General features: G+C 40.2%; 2 protein-coding genes and 1 long non-coding RNA gene across 7 annotated transcripts in view; 1 reads left to right on the top strand and 2 right to left on the bottom strand.

Annotated features, from left to right (window-relative positions):
* Positions 1-5,673, bottom strand: part of fam13a (family with sequence similarity 13 member A) — an 80,472-nt gene extending 74,799 nt beyond the window's left edge. For 2 of the 5 annotated variants that reach the window (XM_031276932.2, XM_031276931.2), the window contains exons 1-2: positions 5,397-5,673; positions 1-196 (exon numbers count right to left, since the gene is read on the bottom strand). In XM_031276932.2, coding sequence (XP_031132792.1) covers positions 1-196; positions 5,397-5,423 — 223 coding nt within the window. In that variant the 5' untranslated portion in view covers positions 5,424-5,673. The remainder of the gene's footprint in view (positions 197-5,396) is intronic. The other 3 variants (XM_031276933.2, XM_031276935.2, XM_031276936.2) reach the window with 2 other exon arrangements.
* LOC116034311 lies at positions 23-8,096 on the top strand. The gene is made up of 3 exons (XR_004897022.1): positions 23-274; positions 6,589-6,777; positions 7,846-8,096. It is a non-coding gene; the product is annotated as an uncharacterized LOC116034311 (long non-coding RNA).
* The window catches only part of zgc:154142 (uncharacterized protein LOC555481 homolog), a 22,166-nt gene continuing 9,525 nt past the window's right edge, over positions 6,499-19,139 (bottom strand). The window contains exons 8-25 of the mRNA XM_031276930.2: positions 18,235-18,450; positions 16,904-17,044; positions 14,523-14,768; positions 14,124-14,309; positions 12,788-12,897; positions 12,442-12,542; positions 11,536-11,813; positions 11,162-11,325; positions 10,818-11,001; positions 10,496-10,714; positions 9,504-9,638; positions 9,164-9,385; positions 8,834-9,016; positions 8,447-8,559; positions 8,262-8,356; positions 7,829-8,118; positions 7,284-7,444; positions 6,499-6,731 (exon numbers count right to left, since the gene is read on the bottom strand). Coding sequence (XP_031132790.1) covers positions 6,534-6,731; positions 7,284-7,444; positions 7,829-8,118; positions 8,262-8,356; positions 8,447-8,559; positions 8,834-9,016; positions 9,164-9,385; positions 9,504-9,638; positions 10,496-10,714; positions 10,818-11,001; positions 11,162-11,325; positions 11,536-11,813; positions 12,442-12,542; positions 12,788-12,897; positions 14,124-14,309; positions 14,523-14,768; positions 16,904-17,044; positions 18,235-18,450 — 3,242 coding nt within the window. The 3' untranslated portion in view covers positions 6,499-6,533. The remainder of the gene's footprint in view (positions 6,732-7,283; positions 7,445-7,828; positions 8,119-8,261; positions 8,357-8,446; positions 8,560-8,833; positions 9,017-9,163; positions 9,386-9,503; positions 9,639-10,495; positions 10,715-10,817; positions 11,002-11,161; positions 11,326-11,535; positions 11,814-12,441; positions 12,543-12,787; positions 12,898-14,123; positions 14,310-14,522; positions 14,769-16,903; positions 17,045-18,234; positions 18,451-19,139) is intronic.

Here is a 19,139-nt window from a genome sequence, read left to right on the forward strand (position 1 = left end):
CATGCTTGCGGAGATGCTCCACCATCTTCCGCAACACCAGAGGCACACCATCCTCCACCAGGCCCTTCTCCTGCAGCTCAAACAAGGACACTCCAAACAGCTTGGTGTGCTTGGCTGTCACTGTCCTGGGTTGCAGTATGGGTATCTGGACCATCTTCTTAATGTCTTCTTTAACATGCACCGCTGTTTTGTTGTGCTGTAGGGAAAAGAGCAGAAAGCAGCAGTCAGCCACTGACACTATGGGCACAGAAGGAAGCGCTGCAGCCGGCATCAGGTTAGACACCACGAAGACACCTGTCCTGGAGGAGGGAGGCTCACTCTGTTCAATAGACTAAAAGGTGTGTGTGTGTGTGTGTGTGTGTGTTCTCCATACATGCACTGTCATAGTGTCATGCACTTGGAGGACAGAGTGTGCTGAGAGCTGGGAGGAAAGGGAAGGGCTGACCGTGCATGTGTTGCTACAACAAATATCAGGTTACCACGCAACACCTTTGGTTGAAGGCATTGTCAGAGTGACACACACACACCTGCACAAATGGACATATGTACACACATGCAGACATACAGTATATGTTCAGGTGAGGTGATGGCCAGCTGTCTTAACTATGAATAATAATTATATCAATAATACTTTGAATGAATAGTTTGCTGAGAACTGGAAGGTTTATTAGTTTATTACCAATCTAAGACCCATTCCTCTCAGTGGACAAGCCTTGTAAACTACAACCTGAGTCAGAGCCAGAGCATGTATTTAGGGTGTTAATTCACCAGCTGTTAAGTATGTCTTATCTTCTTACTTATCAAAGCAAACAGTGCCAGAGGCTGTCACTATCTCTACATACACATGTAGATGCACAGACTGTACAACAAACACTCTGAGTGTAAACACTGAGTGCACACACAATCTCCTCTATTTAACGAGCCAACATTGGATGGAGCAGGGTAAGTTACTGATTCGACTAGCACATTTTACTACAGCATAAAGCATTTCTGCCTTTTGTTTAGTCAGAACGAGGAGAAAGAAAGTTAAAACACACAAACCTGACGCAGGATTCAGACCCTGGGTGAGGAGGAAAAGACTTCCTGCACGTCAGAGCAACACAGTTTTACTCTTGTATCCATAGCTACGACTGCACCACGTGACATATTGTCATTCCATAGTTCACTACTTCAAACGGGTGAACTGACCCACACAGTGAAATGAGAGGCCCCGGCTATGATTTTGTCACAATGAGGTCCACATTGACACAGTGAGTTAACTGTGTTGTGGAGGTAGAAGTGGTCTGTGAAGAGCAAGCACCACTGAAGTTAGCTATGTGGCTAATTGTTTAGACACAATCTATACAAGCATGTGGCATACTTAGATCATCGTTTTCACTAAAAACCCACCTCACAGATGGTGCTAAGATGGCTAAGGAGACAAAATCTTTTCCATGGCAGATGCTCTGGCAGCATCAATACAACATGCATCTGACAAGCTTGTGCAGACAGTGTGTTAATGGTGCTCAGTCATCCCCTCCTTTCTGACAGGTGCATAGAAATATGCCAATTACACCTTCCTGATGAATGTAAAATGGTAATTAAGTACTTTGATTCTGACTGCTTCATGCTTGGATGGCTGCCTAAAAGTAGCACTACCTAATGAGCAAAACTGCACTGTAGTTTATTATTATTAATAATAATAATAATAATAATAATAATAATAATAATAATAATAAAGTGGCTTGGTCTTCAGGTGTGAGAGGATGTTAGCAGTATGTATGAATAAGATGTTTGGGTAGGTATAAATAAGAAAGCCAGACAGACTTTGTGTTTTATTTACACCAAGTCGAACACAGCAACTTCATCATTATTTGAATATTTTAAACAGTATGGTAGAAGAAAGATGATCATAAAATCTACTTTTTTAAGTCTGATTTGTCTTTATGATGTAGAAGTTTGATAACACAGCTTTAATGACGGTGTTTTTTTAAATCAATACATAACTTAGATTAACAGATCACACAGTTTTATAGTATACTGTACAGGCCACAGCACAGTTTAAGGAGCTGAACCTTAGGGCTGCAAACTGGCTCTACTACTACTGCTACTACTCATGCAGGTGTTTAAGAGTTAAGCCGGTCTGAGCTAGGTCTGATTATGATAGGCCTTATGGAACAGATGTCCCCTAAATCTGTCCTAAATTCTCGCACACACACAAATATTTTGACAGCTATAACCTCACACTGGTTTTATCAGTCTGCATACACAGATGTAAGTCACCATGAACACCTACATTTGCCATTAAAAACACTGTCAATCAATTAATAAATTAATGTTTTTTTGTCACATGAAATCGTATGAGGTAAAAGTACAGTGAAATGTTATCCCATCAGCTCCTTCAACTTGTGCATGATTCATCATGAAGCAGAATGTTCAGACTGCTGTGTGTCTTAAGTATTGTGACAGTGATCCAGTGATCTGTCACAAGCAAATACCTGGTTGTCACTTAAGATCCATTCAGGTAAATTACCAATAACATATCTAAAACAATTTAAAGGTGATTTACTATGTCAACAAACCCAAACCAAGACAAAAATGTGATCCACAGCCTCAACAAGAGATATCCAAGAAGCAACAGGCAATTAATACAAGTGGTTCATTCTGACTGCAATATGCAACATAAATAGGAAACAGCATGCATATGAAATAATAACTATACAAAGCAGAGTTGAAAACATTTATAGAAAAGATTATTTCTAAGAATAGCAAGAATTGGGCCAATAACCCAGTGAACACCCATCTATATTAGGGCTGTCAGCGTTAACGCGTTAATCGCGATGCGATTAAGGGCCGACGCAACGCAATTAATTTTTTTTAAATCGCATTTATTAATTTATTTTACACTTCACTCGGCTTTGCGTCGTGCCTAACAGGCTACTATTTTGACCCTTTGCAGCACCGTTACTTATCATCAAGCTGCCACTTCCTCGTATCACATCCTGCTGCTGCTGGCTGCAGGCATGATGGAGAAAGACAGCAGCAATGAAATCCTGAATGGCGCTTTTTATTTTCCAAAACTCCCGGCCGGCTCGTAGACGAGTCGAAAGCCATATGCACATTGTGTAAAGCCGAATTAAAATATTACCAAAGCACGTCAAGCTTGAGCTACCACCTACGGAGGTAAGCATAGTAGTACAGTTAACGTATTGCTACCTGCTAGCATGCTACCCACTCAGGCAAAGCAGTATTTTGGAGAGTGCTATTTGCTGACCAATGAATGAAACCAAATCCCCAAAATGTACTACAGCTCTTGCGAAACGGGTGGCAACTAACTGCAGACCTGTCAGCATCGTAGAGGACTCGGGTCTTAAAGACGTACTACGGTTGGCATGTTCTGACCTGTCTCGTTGCCGTCGAGGGGGACAGTAGTTTTCACGGATACACAGCCTGTACGACACGGAGAAAGCAGCCTAACTGGAACTGCTGCAATCAACATTATTTAGGAGTTACTAAACACTATAATGACTCTAGTAAGGATAGGGATTTTTAGTTTTTTAGTTAGGTACTTGGAGGAATTGTGCAATAATGACAGATTCACACATTTTTCTTTTGTTTACAATAAATAAATAATTACAAATCTTAAAATCAAGTTCATAAAGTAATTTTTTTTGCATTCATTTAATTCCCAATCAAGATACACTGGTAAAAAGTGCTTTCGATTGTTAATATGTACTTAAAAACTGTTCTGAAATGCAAAATAATATAATTTTAATCATGTGATAAAATATGTGATTAATCGCGATTAACTATAGAAATGCAGCGATTAATCGCGATTTTAAAAAAAATAATCGTTTGACAGCCCTAATATATATATAAATATATATATATATATATATATATATATATATATATATATAAAAATAAATGATTCCTGGAGGATTGACACAGTGATTTAACAGATGGTGCTTTTTGTAGTAACGGATATTCTGCAAGTATGTAAATTGCAATTGAGAAAACAATCATTTAAATCAGAAGGGACCAATTTGCAGACAGCGTATATGTAATTTGTGTTCCCACCTTCACCCCAAAGCTGAGGTGAAGGGCTGGACCACAGGTAAACCCCTGGGTGTGAGAAGGGCCCCTGACGAACATATACTTTTGTTTTTTTGTGGAAGTGTGAACATAACTATAAACTGAGCATATAGAAACATCACACTTCTCCCTCTGAGCTATCACTCCACCTCTTTAAAGCACTGTAATTAATATTCAGAATTTAAAAATCTTTACAGTCAATTTCAAGGGTTTTGTTAAGTTGTCTCTTGGCAATACAAACAGCTATAGAGCCGGTGTGACACCGGCTGGTGTAACACTTCCTGTTGGTACCCATTTGCCTCTATTGTTTACCAGGACAGTCTGTTGTGATTAGCCTAATAATCCTTATCCCCTCCCCCATCCTCCAACATATTTTCACACTTCAACTTCTGACAGTGAGAAAGAAACCTATTGTCAAGAGACTATAAAGAGACACTTAAAGCCAATGACTGTTGAAAGTCTGCTTTCTCCCCTTGAGAAGTGTTTCAAACATTTCCAGTGTCAGGTCGAGATACATTATAGAAACATTTTGTGCAGTTTAAGTGGGTGAACAAGTCATTTTTTAAAGAGGATGAACACAAATAAACTGCTAACAGACAAGGCCATCTCTCTGTGTCTTTAACTTGCTGATGAAGAGGATAGCAAGCCCAAGCATGTGGCCTCTTTCCCAGGGCCCTCCAGCCTCTCCCTCCCCCTTGTCTCTGACTCTCTCTCCCTATGTGGGTGGTCATTGAAGCAACTGGTAGCAAAAGCACCACAGCTGCTCAAGTCAAAGAAACTACTGCTAGAGACACACATTTTTAAAAGTACACAGAAAGTAGACTGTTAAAGAGGTTTAGCTCTTGTAAAAACACTATTTCCATCAAGGAGGAAAGTGACCTCATTGAGGCCCTGAATCATTGCTTGGAAAAAATGACAGCTATGGACAGGAAACATGAAGCTCACCGTGTGTATTTATCCCTATTTTTTTCTCTTGTATGTTTACACAAGGGCAGAGTAAAGTAGTGCATTCTGGCAAGGAATCTGCATTCTCTGTTAACACTGCAAGTGAAAGTATTCAACTTGATGCCAGTAGTCATGTATTTGGTGAGCAGTTTAACGTAGAGAGAGAACGCTTGTTTTACTGTGGGGAGAAGAAACTTGTCCCTGCTTGACATTTTAAAAAAGCCACCAGAACATTCAACACCATCACAAAGGAGACTGTGCAGTTGGGTAGACTGACACTGCACAACAACACAGTCCCGTTATGCATTCTTTAGCCCTTAATCACAGGTTGAATGGGAAGTCTTTGAGCCAACTCAGGCTCTGTAGTTTTTACTCACACAGATGGTCAGAGCTCCTGCCCCCATTCTTTCAAAGAAGAAACGCCTGCAGAGGCAAAGATGAGGGGGAAAACTGCTGCTATCTTCCTTCCTCTCCTCACTCTGTTCCAGGACACACTCTTGGACTTTGCCCAGTGGTGGGAATCCCTTTCACCTTAAAATTAGCCATCCAAATTCTCCAAAAACCCAACACAGATAATCCACGGCAGCAGAGAGTGTAAAACAGTGCTGTCAATACCGGCAGACTGTAGCTGTCCAACCCACGAGCACAGATTAGTGATTGTCTCTTTCTCTTCCTCCCTCTTTATTCCCCTCTCTCCTCCTAGGCTGAAATCTGAGCCAAGCTCTCCCATTGGCTGAGGGGCCTGGTCATGTGATTAGGGGGTTAAAACCCAAAACTTTATATGTGTGCCTGTGGGATTCATCTGCCTGCAAAGGAGGGAAGAAAAGAGGAGGAGCTTGTAAGCACTGAGGGGTCTGCCTGAAGAGAAACTTAAAGGCATGGGGTTGTCAAAACTGTAGGAGCGCTAAAATAAAAAGAAATATAAGGACATTTATTTTTATTTTACTTTAACAATTGCAATGGCATAATAGCATAATTGTAATTATATTGTAATAAGACACTTGAATCAATCTTGAATCTGAAATACAGGAAAGCACAGAAAAAGAATTGCATAGAAACGTATTGCAAAAATGCAGCTCTGTAACTTTAGAGAAAAAATGTAGAATTGTTTGTCTTTATTATTTTTTTAAATGTATACTGTAAAGATTTATGAAATATTAAATAAAATATAAAATAAAAGTTGTTCTGATACCATTTTCTCACTGTCAGAAATAATGGGCTATAAAGTTTAGGGGCACAACGGCTTGTTAATGGGACAGTAGTCTCTAAGGTACAGCTGTTGTACTCTTTTTGGCCCTCAAAAAGGAACACATAGTTACCCTACTGGACAGAAATTGACTCCTACTGTACCCCTAGTTCTGCCAGTTAAGATGCCTTATAGCTTAACAGTATCAGTCAGCATACTTCAGCAGCGAGCAATACTTAATGGTGAACCCTAAATAAAAAGCTACAATAACTTTAAACTGAAATTAACAACCATCACTGTCAAAAGATTTATTTTTAAGATATGAGGTTTAGTTGGTTTTGCCACTTTCATATATAAATTTCTTGATGTTGTCATTGATCCAGTCACTGAAGGCAGAGACGCGGGTGAATACTGAGGGTTTCTTGTCTTTGATGCAGCCCTGCGGTCCAAAGCTGACGACCCCATGCACCTCCCAGGTTGTGTTTATCCCAGCGGCCGCGCAGGTGAAAGGACCTCCGGAGTCACCCTACGGGAGGGCATGAGAAGTTAATCACCAAAGATTTACTGCACTGGTAAGATGATGCATTGGTGAACATTTAATGTTGACAGCTCACTACAATTCACTGTAAATTAATCTCTGTGCCCTGGAATTTGTAAAGGTCAATCTTTATAAAAAATGTGACAAAGTTTTCTTCAGAGAGGCAAAATGTCACTTGTGTTTTATGAAGCTCTTTTGACATATAAAAGCCTTATAGTACTGTTCTGAAGTGTTTTTTTTTCTAAATTCTAATCTTTCCATGTCCCTACTTGCACATTCACTCATTATGGCAAACAAATGATGTTCCTGTGTTCTTTTGTCCAATTACGCCTGAAAACCGGGCAGCCATTTGCGATCAAGGCTGACTGATCACAAACAAAACCGTTTACATAAAAGACAACCCAATTATGAAAGGCCAGGGCACTAACGTAATGTGTGTGAGAAAAGCTTGATGAGAATGTCAATAACCAAGTACCATCCTTGCCTTAAAACATCCCAGTGAATCAATTGAAACCGTTTTTTTTAAATGTGGTCTCTCACCTGGCAGGCTGACTTGAGCTCATCTGGGGACTCATAGCCTGCACAGATCATAGAGGGTCTGAGTGTGTCCCACCAGTAAGCAGGCTTACTGCAGGTCTGGAAGTCAACAATAGGAAGGGCTGCCTGATTTAGCTTCTTAGACACTTGGGGAAACAGGTTACCTAAGATAGTGATGAGTAAAAAGTAAATGTTCATATTGTTGTAGAAGGCATAGACACAGAGATGCACACATTTAAACCAATATAAACATCCAACTGTCCTTATCTTTAGTAATCAAGCCAAGGCCTCAGCAAGTTTTGTGCACATGCCAGATAGATTTGATAATGAGATCTCAGATGTCATATTTTTTCAAGTCACAACAATACTCATCATGGAGAACACCAAGCACATTAAAACAAGGTGACATTTTCAATTAAAATGAAAAACAGTAAAAGTACCAAACAAAAGATAAAGATACTAGTACAACTATAGTTACTTGTAGCTCCTGGAGTAGCATTATAACCACAGTTATTTCACAGGAAACTGAAATGCATGATCACTTCTACCTTTCTCGTCTCCCCAGCCAGTGACAAAGCAGGGTGTCCCAGCAGCCATCACAGCTCCAGGTTTGGACAGACAGATGGGGCTGATCTCCCTTGTCATATTGACAGGCTCGGCCAAATGTACCAACGCTATGTCATTGGTGATGTCAGTGCGATCCTGCTCGTAAACAAACCCCTCGTGGCGGATGATACCATCCACCTTGTAGCATTTCTCTGCTGATGGAACGTCCATGGAGGAGTTCATGTGGTGCTTCCCCAAACACATGCGCCAATAAGAGGGGTTATTCAGTGGGCTGGAAAGCATGGGGAAAATGTGTGTACATTATCACATTGTCATTTGGATCATTGTTATATAAAAATATTAATTATAGCTGCTTTCAAGAACTGAGAGCTTTAAAAATGGCATGTACTAGGTGTTTCTGTAGTTGTATCTTACAACATGAAACAGTGGGCAGCAGTTAGAATCCAATCTTCGTGAATCAAAGAACCTCCACAACCGTGCATGTAAGGTATGGGAAACATTGGTGAAGCCTGGGGAGGAGAAATATACATTTGTACAAAATAAAAGCTCTCCTTTATGACTGTTAATCAGGCACACAGAGAAACAGGATTTGGCATTACCTGCATGGAGACTTGCCAGGGCCAGGAGTGGGGGATCGCCTCCTCCCCATTAACCACCCTCGGGGTGGCTGTATTGGGTGTCACTGCTGGGTTTCCACAGTTTACTGGCCAGTCTGGGAAGAGAAAACTATACTTTGTTACAATTTATTCAGCCTGTATTTATACAGGTAGCTTCAATGGCAGACTCAGTTAAAACTTGAAAATCAGAAATCAGGTGATCCAGTTTCAGATCCCATTACAGTTCATTCCATCTAAGGGGAACAAATAGTTTTTTTATTAATTATTCACCAAGCTCCAATTTGAAACTGGGAACCTCCATGAAATCACCACACACTCATTAGAGACATGGCTGCTATGAGTTATGAGCTGCTATGAGCCTACACTCACTGATAGTGACTTTGTCCCATGGGTTAGGAGGTGGAGGAGGTAAAGTTGGGATAACACTGGCATCAGTGGTCCAGTAACCACGAAAACCCTTCTGTTGATTGGCTCCGTTACTAAGGAAGCGAATGACGACTGTGTTGCTAAGGATGGTGATGTTGGGTGGAGGGGCAAAGCCGCAGAATCGACCTGCAGAACAGACAAGAAATAAAAGAGGTTTTTTTTCACCATTGTGCAGGCATTGATACTGATAACAACACTAACCTGTACAGGAAATAATAATAATAAAAAACAGAACACAAAATGGACAGGAGGATCTGTTGTACAATAACCAACCTAGTGATGCCATGCTTTCTCCATGTAAGATTTCAATGTAGTCCACACAGTTTCCGAACATGTTTGCAGCTTGCAGCTCAAAGTGAGTGAAGGCTACATGGACAGTTTTTGCTGAAGGAATGGTGATACGCCATGTGCACACAGACTCGGCTTGGTAGTCACTGGGCCAGTTGGGAGAGGTGATTTCACCCTGAGCACTGCTGAAGCTCCCTCCACATGGAGCTGTGTGTGTAGGATAGGGAAGAGAGAGAGAAGAGGAGAGGAGAAGATGAGATGCATTAGTTTTGCCTAAAATCTATTTCTTCAGTGTTATTTTAGAAACACTTTCCTCCTGTCTTACCCTCTGTAGGGTCCACTGCCCTCCAGGTGGCAGTAAAGCCCGTGTCCACCACCTTGTCATTGGAGGAGAAGCTGATGTGAAGAGTGTCTCCATCGCTCACCAGGTCTTTAGGGGGTACATGGCTGCAGTGTGTGCCTGAGGAGAAAGAACACGAAGAGCACTGTTAGGCTAGGCTAGGTTATAGCTTGTGTATAACATAAGTATATTAACATATTTACTTTTATATTATACATGCACAGCATATAGGCATATATATGTAGATCTACTGTAAGGCTGAGACATAGGATATAAGTGAGACAGCAGTAGGCTCAGAGCGTGTTTTATATGCCACTTTAGTGCTTAAAAGCACACATCTTTTCTAGAAAGGTGCAGGCAAACAAAAAGAGAATGGGAAAGCTGTACACTCATAATGCCTATGCAGTTATGCATTTCAACTATTTAGGCAATTTATGTATGTGAATTTTATTTTTTGGGCAGTGGTGGCCTAAAGGTTAGAAAAGCGAGCTTGTGACCGGGAGGTCGTTGGTTCAATCCCCAGGGCGTTCCTGCAAAAGAGAGGCTTCCTCTCAGCGAACCTTCCCTGAATAAATAAAGGTTAAAAAAATAAATAATAGATATATTTACTTAGACGACAAAGGTGACAGACACAAGTTTTAGCCATCTTAGCAGCATGGCTACATGGATGGCAAGGTCGGTCGGTCCACTGCCACTTTGGTCCAGGCTAAAATTTGTCTATCAGATGGATTACCATTACATTTGTAAAGACATTCATGGTCCCCTGAGGATGAATGCTACTAACTTTGGTGTTTCTCTGACCTTACCTATAGTGCCACCATGAGGTTGATATTTGTGGCTCAGAGTAAAATAGTAAGTTATTTACACATACTAATAAACTGCAGTAACTGCGATGTAACATAAAGCAAAGTAATCACATCAGTGATTGAGCAAATACATAATCAGCTGAGAGAAAAAGGAGGCAGATAATCACATACCTAGATTTCCTATTCTGTCTGTGAGCCTGACTTTATCATTCATGCACAGCTGACTCTCCTCCAGGGAGAAATTGTGGAAATGGAGGTGGACCAGTTTGCCAAGGGGTGCCCGGATGTTCCACTGGCAGCGGGCTTTGTTGTTGTAGCTGCCAGGGTAGCCCATAGAGGACACGGTGCCTCCTGTGCCAGTCAAATCCTTTGGCCCTCCGCAGCCTGATGCTACACAGGGAGGACAGAAGGAGAAACCAGCAATAAATTCTGCTTTTGTATCATATTTAGTTTATTATGAAAGTGGGTCAGAGTAGACCAGCTGGATTCATACTGTGCTCATTGTAGATGTCTCTGCGGATGACATTTTTGATCCAGGGGAGGTAGGCAGAGGAGCGGGTGAATACGGAGGGCTTCTTATTCATAATGCATCCAATAGGGCCAAAGCTGGTTATACCATGAACTTCCCAAGGACCATTGGGGCTATCCTGACACACCAAAGGACCACCTGAATCTCCCTGTTAAAGTCACACAAATCATCATCCAAAACACCATTAGCATTTCATTAAATATCATCTGTGTAAAGTAAGATGCAAAAACGTTCATCTCATTGATGATCAGAATGGTGTAAAACCATTGTCATCTATTAGTCCTGTACTACTGTAGGACTTGTTTTACCTGACAGACAGACTTGAGCTCATCAGGCAGGGTATAACCACAGCAGATCATGGAGGTCTTGACCTGGAACCACCAATAATCCATCCTCTTGCAGGTATCATACGGCACAACAGGCAGGGCGACCTGGTTAAGGGCCTCTGCAACTTTAGCATTCAATGAATCGCCTGATAATCACACAAAACAATTTAGATTGTTACAAAAAAAAAAAAACATCAACTTGACACACTGAGGAGCATAAACACAGGAGGTATTTGCACATTAAGTCCAGCAGAGGGCATGCAAACTATGCAACAATTCATTTTCAACTCATTATGTGAGTGTCTCCTGGGGTGGTGTATTATTTTATTATTTCAAACACGAAGCAGAAACAGCACCGGTCTCATCTCCCCAGCCGGTGGCGTAGCACTTCCTGCCCGCAGGTAGGACTTCCTCTTCAGAGGGAAGGCAGGCGTACGAGATCTCATCACTGGGCATCACCTCCCCGTCCAATCTGACCAGGGCAATGTCAAACTCCACCGTGGGCACTGTGGGATACTTGAAGCCTTCATGGCGATAGATACCAGACACATTGAAGCAGTATTCACTCGACTCTGTGTAGGTCAGGTTGTGTTTGCCAAGGCACATGTGCCAACGCTGCAGCTCATCAGCATAGCTGGGTAGGAAATCAGCAGATTAATCAATAACAATACCTCACAGTTTACAGTAAACACACGGGCCGCCTCGAGATAACATTTCATTGGAATTGTACCTCGTACAATTTCATGTGACAAATGAAATTAATTGATGTATTGATTGATTGATTGATTGAGATACATGTCACTGTTACTGCACCATATAAAATTACTCTAGTTTTACAAAAAACATTTATACCGTACACAGCTTATTCTGAGTTCTCTGTGGTTCATAACCTTTATACATCTTTGCTCACAGCAGAAAACTATTTAGTGCACAGGCTCCTCCGTGCACCAGCATCTCTCTACTGTAGACCATTAGCCAAGGCGCTGAGGCATCTCTAACAAAGCATTGCTTTTGCACTATAATAAGCCCATAGAGGTAAAAGCACATTGCCACTGCCTTCTGTGATTATGCAAATAGAATTCCAGGAAGTTTGAGGAAACTTTGCAGAAAAAAAGTGGCATTAAAATCAATAATTACTGTACTGTACATAGCTCTTGTTAAAAAAATGACTTTAGCAGTTTCAACTTCACCCTTTCTACAATAAAACAAATAAAAAAAGTTAATTGTACACGTAGTGTATGTAAGAAAGATGAAATATTTACTTTATGAAGCAGTGGGCTGCTGTAAGTACCCAGTTCTTATGAATAAGAGTACCACCACAGGTATGGAAGAACGTTGGTTCTGGACGACTGGCCGGCCACACCTGAAACAAACACACACCGAGAAGCAGAGAAGAAATCATTAAAGATATTTGCATACTCATCATTGAAGACACAATTTACTGATCAGTTTTTGAAAGCGTATGCAATCAGTCAATTATTAATATGAGCTATAGAAAGGACAGATGAGGATAGTAAAAATGACTTGCCCTTTTGTTATCACTGATATTTGATGCTGTAAATTAATCTTTATGTGAATTCTCTGCATCTATTAGTGGTAGTCTCTTACCTGCATGGACACTTGCCAGGGCCAGGAGTGTGGCGTTGCAGCCTCTCCGTTCACAATGCGCGACACAACAGCAGGAGGAATGGCTGGTTTCCCACATGTACCGGGCCAGTCTAGGAAACAGGAGAAAATAACCATTGTAATCAATCCTGTGTCTGGTTGTCTGTGCATGTATTCATTTGTTTGGGGTTTTGTTTGTGTATAAACAAAGCCTGAATATACAGTACATATCTGCAGCTTACAGATAAGCCCGGGTGTTGCAGGGCTTTCAATTACTGGCACTTATGCTGTCATTAATATTTTTTAAATAGTACCATGCTGTTGCTGCAAACAAACTATGGGTCATGAACCAGACTTTAAAGAAAAATCTCTGTTTCCAGGCCGGACTCCTTGACAACATCAGTACGCTTAAACATATACATTTCTTTTGGTTGTCCAAGGAGTTGACATTAAATTGTCCTAGTCACTCTTACAGTATCACACATTCTGTCCCTTTATCTCTCACTCTCTCTGTCTTCCTTCGCCCAGCACATAGGGAAGCTCTGGTCATAGGCTGGGTAGAAACAAACCCCAGAGGCAGCAGAGTCCATCTATAAAACTATTTCAGCAATTGGCTTGGCAGGCACCTGGGGCTCATCGCTGAGTGAAGAATGAGGATCGGGTGACAGCCAGCTAGGAAGGAAAGTGAAGCACTAGGCCACATCACATTGTGTTCTCAGCACATCATGTCACCTTGTTTAACTGCGCATCTGGGCGCAGCAAGCGGGAGATGAGATTTGGGGTGTGAAGAAGGGGTGAGGTTGGAAGGAAGCATGAATCAGATGAATATAAGGCAGGCCTCTGAAACTAATGTTTGTCATTGTGACCGGTCATTGCTCTGCTAACCTGAAGACATTGTATAATATAGCTGGAGAGATCAAGAAACCCAACATATCAAATGCAAATGAGTAGTTTAGTCCATAAAATGTCAAACAGTTAAGAAAAATGACTACTGCAATTTCCCAGAATCCCAGGTCATGGCTTAAAATGACCTGCTGTGTCCAAACAACAGGCCCAGACCTAAAGGGATTAAGTGTACGGTGATATAAAAGTAGCAAATCCTCACATTTGAATAACTGAAACTTGCATTTTTTTGTGTTGCATTGTCACCTGATAACTGTATTGAATTAATTATTAAAATGGTTGACTAATTGTTTCAGCACTTAATGTTAAAGTTACATTAATAAAAAATGTTGGCCACTTGGGGGAAATGTAACAAGCTGAAAACACAATGTCTTGTTTATATTATTGCCCTGTAAAGTTGTTATTGCAAATGTTTCAAATGAAATAGATACTCCACCTATGGGGATGTTGTCCCAGGGGTTTGGCTGAACAGGTGGCTCAGTGGGAGCAGGCAAACTGGGGTTTGTTGTCCAGTAGGCCCTGAAGCCTTTGGACTCAGTAAACAAGTCTGTATGGAAACGTATCACCAGCCTATTGCCTCTTGTCTGGATGGTAGAAGGCAGCTTAGTCCCACAAAATGGACCTAAGATGTGTTAAAAAAATGTTTTGTCCATGATAAATAAAGTGACACAGATGCTATACAAGTACTAGTGTAGATACAGTAACAGTTTTATTAATTTACATTATAATGGGGTTAATAGATTCATGACTGGGTCTTTCTTTTCCGATGTGATTAATTATCATGAAAAATATAAATGGTTAAGGAATCATGTAGTAATTCCACAAAGAAACTTACCGTGCGTTTGAAGCAGCGCATTAGTCAAACTATTGATCTCGTACACTTTTATGTTATCATAGCATTTGGATGTGAAGATGTCTTTGGCTTCTAGGTCAAAGTGGGTGAAATTCAGTGTGATTTTCTTCCCCAAAGGCAAAGCGATGTTCCACATGCACTCGCTGTTAGCTTTGTAGTTCATAGGCCAGTTCTGGGACTTAATAACTCCCGTTTCCTCTTTGGAAGACATGCCACAGCCCTGGATTTCTAAAAGAGGAAGAGGGAGTGATTGATGCATGATCATAATTAGATAAGGGTAGACGAGTTACAGTATCTGCCTGTGGAAAGAGAGGAGTAAATCTTATCATGAAAAAATGTAAACAGAGGTTCATCTAAAGGTGGAGCTTAATCTGTATCTGCTTATTTCCATTTTTACTCATTTAGTTGTTGCTGATATATATGCAGTATAAAAAGTAACAAAGAAGCGTTTCTGGGCATTAAAGGAGAATTCCGGTCAATTTCAACACGTAGCTCTGTTTGAAAATTTGGAGTGCTGGCAGTAGCAAAAAAAACGAAAACAATCGGTGCTGCCTACACCAAGTTATCCCCCTGCTAGCGTTAGCACCCAACAGGCTTAAACAGGGCAAGTTTTAAACGTGTTTTAATGCTCGAAATGTCATTACAAGTGCCTACCCATGTGCAGTGATTCCTTCCGAGGGAACACAGCACACACAATCTGACTGCAGTAGATGTGACAGAAAGGCATAAAAATTGTGTTAATCCAGCCAGTATACATACCTCTGTTTATTTCCTGTTTTCCGTTCAAGTCCACCCTAGTCGATTGTCGAACTCATACAATCCAATATTCCAGTCAAATTCACTGTGTTCCCTCGGAAGGAATCACTGCACATGGGTAGGCACTTGTAATGACATTTCGAGCATGTTTAGAGGCTAAAAACACATTTAAAACTTGCCCTGTTTAAGCTTGTTGGGTGCTAACGCTAGCAGGAGGATAACTCGGTGTAGGCAGCACCAATTGTTTTAGTTTTTCTCGCTACTGCCAGCACTCCAAATTTCCAAACAACAGAGCTATGTGTTGAAATCGACCGGAATTCTCCTTTAACATGGGCAGTGGAGGTAACTTACTACATTTAGTCAAGTACTCATGTCCTTAATAGAGTTTGTATAGTTTTCAGGTATTTGTACTTTAATTGTTTTTTATGGTCATTTATTGGCACTCCCCTACATGTTTTCTATGATCATTTTTTTTACATAATACTCAGCTAATACAAAATGACTGATATTGTTATACATTAGACAATACAACTGTATACTAGTTGAAAGCTGCACCTTGACCATCAACTACATGACAATGCCTGTAACATTTAATATAATTATTTTTCAAAGTTCCATTCTGTTTAATTAGTACTTTTACTTTTGATACACAAATGCATTTAGCTGATAATCACTGTGAATTATGCATTTTATTAAAGTCAAAAGCAGGATGTTTTCTTGCAATGGAGTTCAATATTTCTACACTGTTGTATTGCTACTTTATAAATCTATATCTCTAATATACTTCCTTCACCTCTGCACATTTTTATTTATTTTATTTATTTATTTATTTATTTATTCCGGACAGTGCACATTAATGAACAATCTAACATTTCTGTACAGACTGTAAATGAGCCAGGTTATAGCATAAATGCTAATTTTCACCTGTAGTCCTGATGCAGGAAAACAACAACATACAAGATAATGCAACACAAAAAAAATATAGCAATATACAATATCAAACAAGAAACACATTAGCACATATTCAGACAGGTTACATTACATCAATAAAATTTGTCAAAATGATGACATAACTGGGAACTTTTAAGAAGTTGTTTAAGGTGCTTTTTAAATGTGCAGTAAGTTGGACATTCTCTAATGTTTGTTGGGATGCTGTTCCAAAAATGCCCTCCTCTAATAGACAGAACAGTTTGTCCAAAGGTAGTTTTTCTATGCGTGATCTCTATATCTCCTCTAAATGAAGCTCTGGTACCATAACCTCTGTCAGACCTTGGTTTAATATATGTAGAAAATGAAGGTGGGGCAAGTCCACATATGGGGTCTCAAGTCAATTGTGTGTGTGATAATGACGATAAAGAAAAAGATAAAGACGTTTTTATCTTGCTTTTTATGTTTCACACTGTACTCTTCACAGAGTTGAGAGTTCACACTGCTTATGTAACGACTGTGCTGTTTTTGTGAATATGTGACAGAGGAGTGAGATGTTTTATGATTAGCCTAATGAGGTGTTGAGTGCCTCAGGTGTGTGTGTGTGTGTGTGTGTGTGTGTGTGTGTGTGTGTGTGTGTGTGTGTGTGTGTTGTGTGCCCATGCGTATCCTTGATATACCTGCGATATCCTCAGGATACACAGCTTCCCACCTGGCAGAAAACCCTCGGTCTGTGAGGCGACTGTCGGACTGGAAGGTGACAAATATTGTGTCACTGGCACTGACCACCACTGGGGGAAGGATGAAGCCACAGTGTGTGCCTGAGGGAGAGGGAGAGGAAGGATGGAAGTAAAAGATGAAGGTAAATGGAGAGAGCAGAGTCAGGAATGGGGGGATGGTTCAAAGACAGATGAGCGTAGAGAGTGGTAAATTCTGTAAGCACTATTGAGTGTGAGTGAGGCTGAGTGCGTCAGTTGTTGATGGATGGGGATGCTAAAACTCTAACAAATGAAGGTGACTTTACTGTCTGTTAGTGTGACTTCATCCACACTGTTCAAAAACATTGTGTTCAGCCCAAAAGCCTATGAACACAAAAGATGGCACAAACCGGTATTGTTTCTTTCATACATTTAATGCTATTAAAATGATTAAAATTTTATTTATTTGTTTAATCAACCCCTTAGCTAACATTAGCCACTACAAGCATCTGGTCATGCCAGACAAAATAAGGAATGTGTTAATATTATCTATGATGCATTTAATTTCTTATGGTTTTAAGTTTTAATTTGCAAAAGGAATACTGTGTTCTTTCTTCTTTTATAAATTACATAGGTCCTGCTTTACGGGATCTTTGAAGCTAATGATTTTTCAGACTTATCAGGTTATTTAAACAGACCTTTAGCTGCTTTTCATTTCTCAGCATTTTGCATATATACAAACACACAAAATCCCTGAAATAACAGGACGTACCACTCTCTTCACCTACTGTATTTGTGTGTTTGTGCCTCAGCGCTTTAGTCCTTGAGAACTCAGCAAAACATAAAGCTGTATCAGCCAGTGAATAATGGAGGTAATTTATAGTTCGCTAGCCTCTTTGCAAGGAAGATCCTAATCAACAGTTTACAGCAGGAGCAGATATTGAGCTATACTGTGGTAGTCAAAGTCCTCATATTTAATGACTTATATGGTTCTATTCTAAGCAGAGGCATATTAACTGCTTGTTGTTTTGCTTGTGTGCTGTGCTTGTCTTGGTTTCTGACGACCCAAATTCAGAATATGAGAAGATGGAGAGTTTATAACCTTTACTCCATAGTGGCTGCTATTCAGGCTCCACAAGATGGCCCAAAAAAAGCAAATATGTTCTAAGATTATCTGAGATGTATTTAGGACTCAAAACACTAAGTTAAAGGCACACAGATATGTAGAATGGAAAACTTGTACAGGATTAATTAATATAAGGATAACAAAAACATGAATCAGTGCAATTATTGTAAAAGAGTAAAATAATCACCTAACGTGCTGTAATTATCTGTGATGACCAGTTTGTCCTCCTTGCATTGTCCAGTCTCTCCTGTGATGGCCATGTCAGTGATATGCAGTTTAACCAGGAATCCTTTGGGCACAGATATCTTCCAGGAGCTTTTCAGATGAGCAGGATATGGATTTGGGAATCCCAAGGACTGGATCATTCCTTTACGCCCATTAAGGATTATTGGACCACCACTTCCTGCCCAGTAACAGACAACAAAAGCTGTGTTTTCTGTTTGTCTGAGCTCCATTTATTTTTTCCATTTTTCCCATTCCATTTAGTTTTTTCTCTTTCTTTTTTTTAATTGATGGGGACAAGTTTGCTTTAATAGAAAACTGACCCATGAACAGGTTTATCATGTAGTACCTTATTTGGCCACCGGAGAGAACCGGTCTGTCTGCCAATAGCTTTAGTACAGTGATGAATAGATAAACCTCAAGGGGGGATCTCCCCACTCCTACACACAGTGTTGCATTCATCCTTATTTGGTAGCTGTCACTCAAAGAAAAGATGCATGGGGAGACATAACAGTTATGTTAGATGTATCAACAAATCTCTCATTGGCCAGGAAATAACCCTCATAGATCATATGAGAACATAGATAATGATATTATCAGTATCAGTATTAACTTTCAAGAGATAACTAATTTGGCAGTCTAATAAATAGCTCTTAAGTGAAAACATGAGGGTTGTGATGGGAATTTTTCTTGGGAAACTGGAACAGCTACATTGATATCGATGCTGTTATTTGGTAGTAAGGCAATCAAATATATCTGATATATTTCAACTGAAATCAAAACAGAAACATGCAGGGAAGGGTAGGTCAGCTGGAATTTTTTTTTTCATTAATTCATTGAATTATGAGTAAATATGGATGGATGGTTTAT

Source organism: Sander lucioperca, chromosome 4 (assembly GCF_008315115.2).
Source record: "Sander lucioperca isolate FBNREF2018 chromosome 4, SLUC_FBN_1.2, whole genome shotgun sequence".
NCBI lineage: Eukaryota > Metazoa > Chordata > Actinopteri > Perciformes > Percidae > Sander > Sander lucioperca.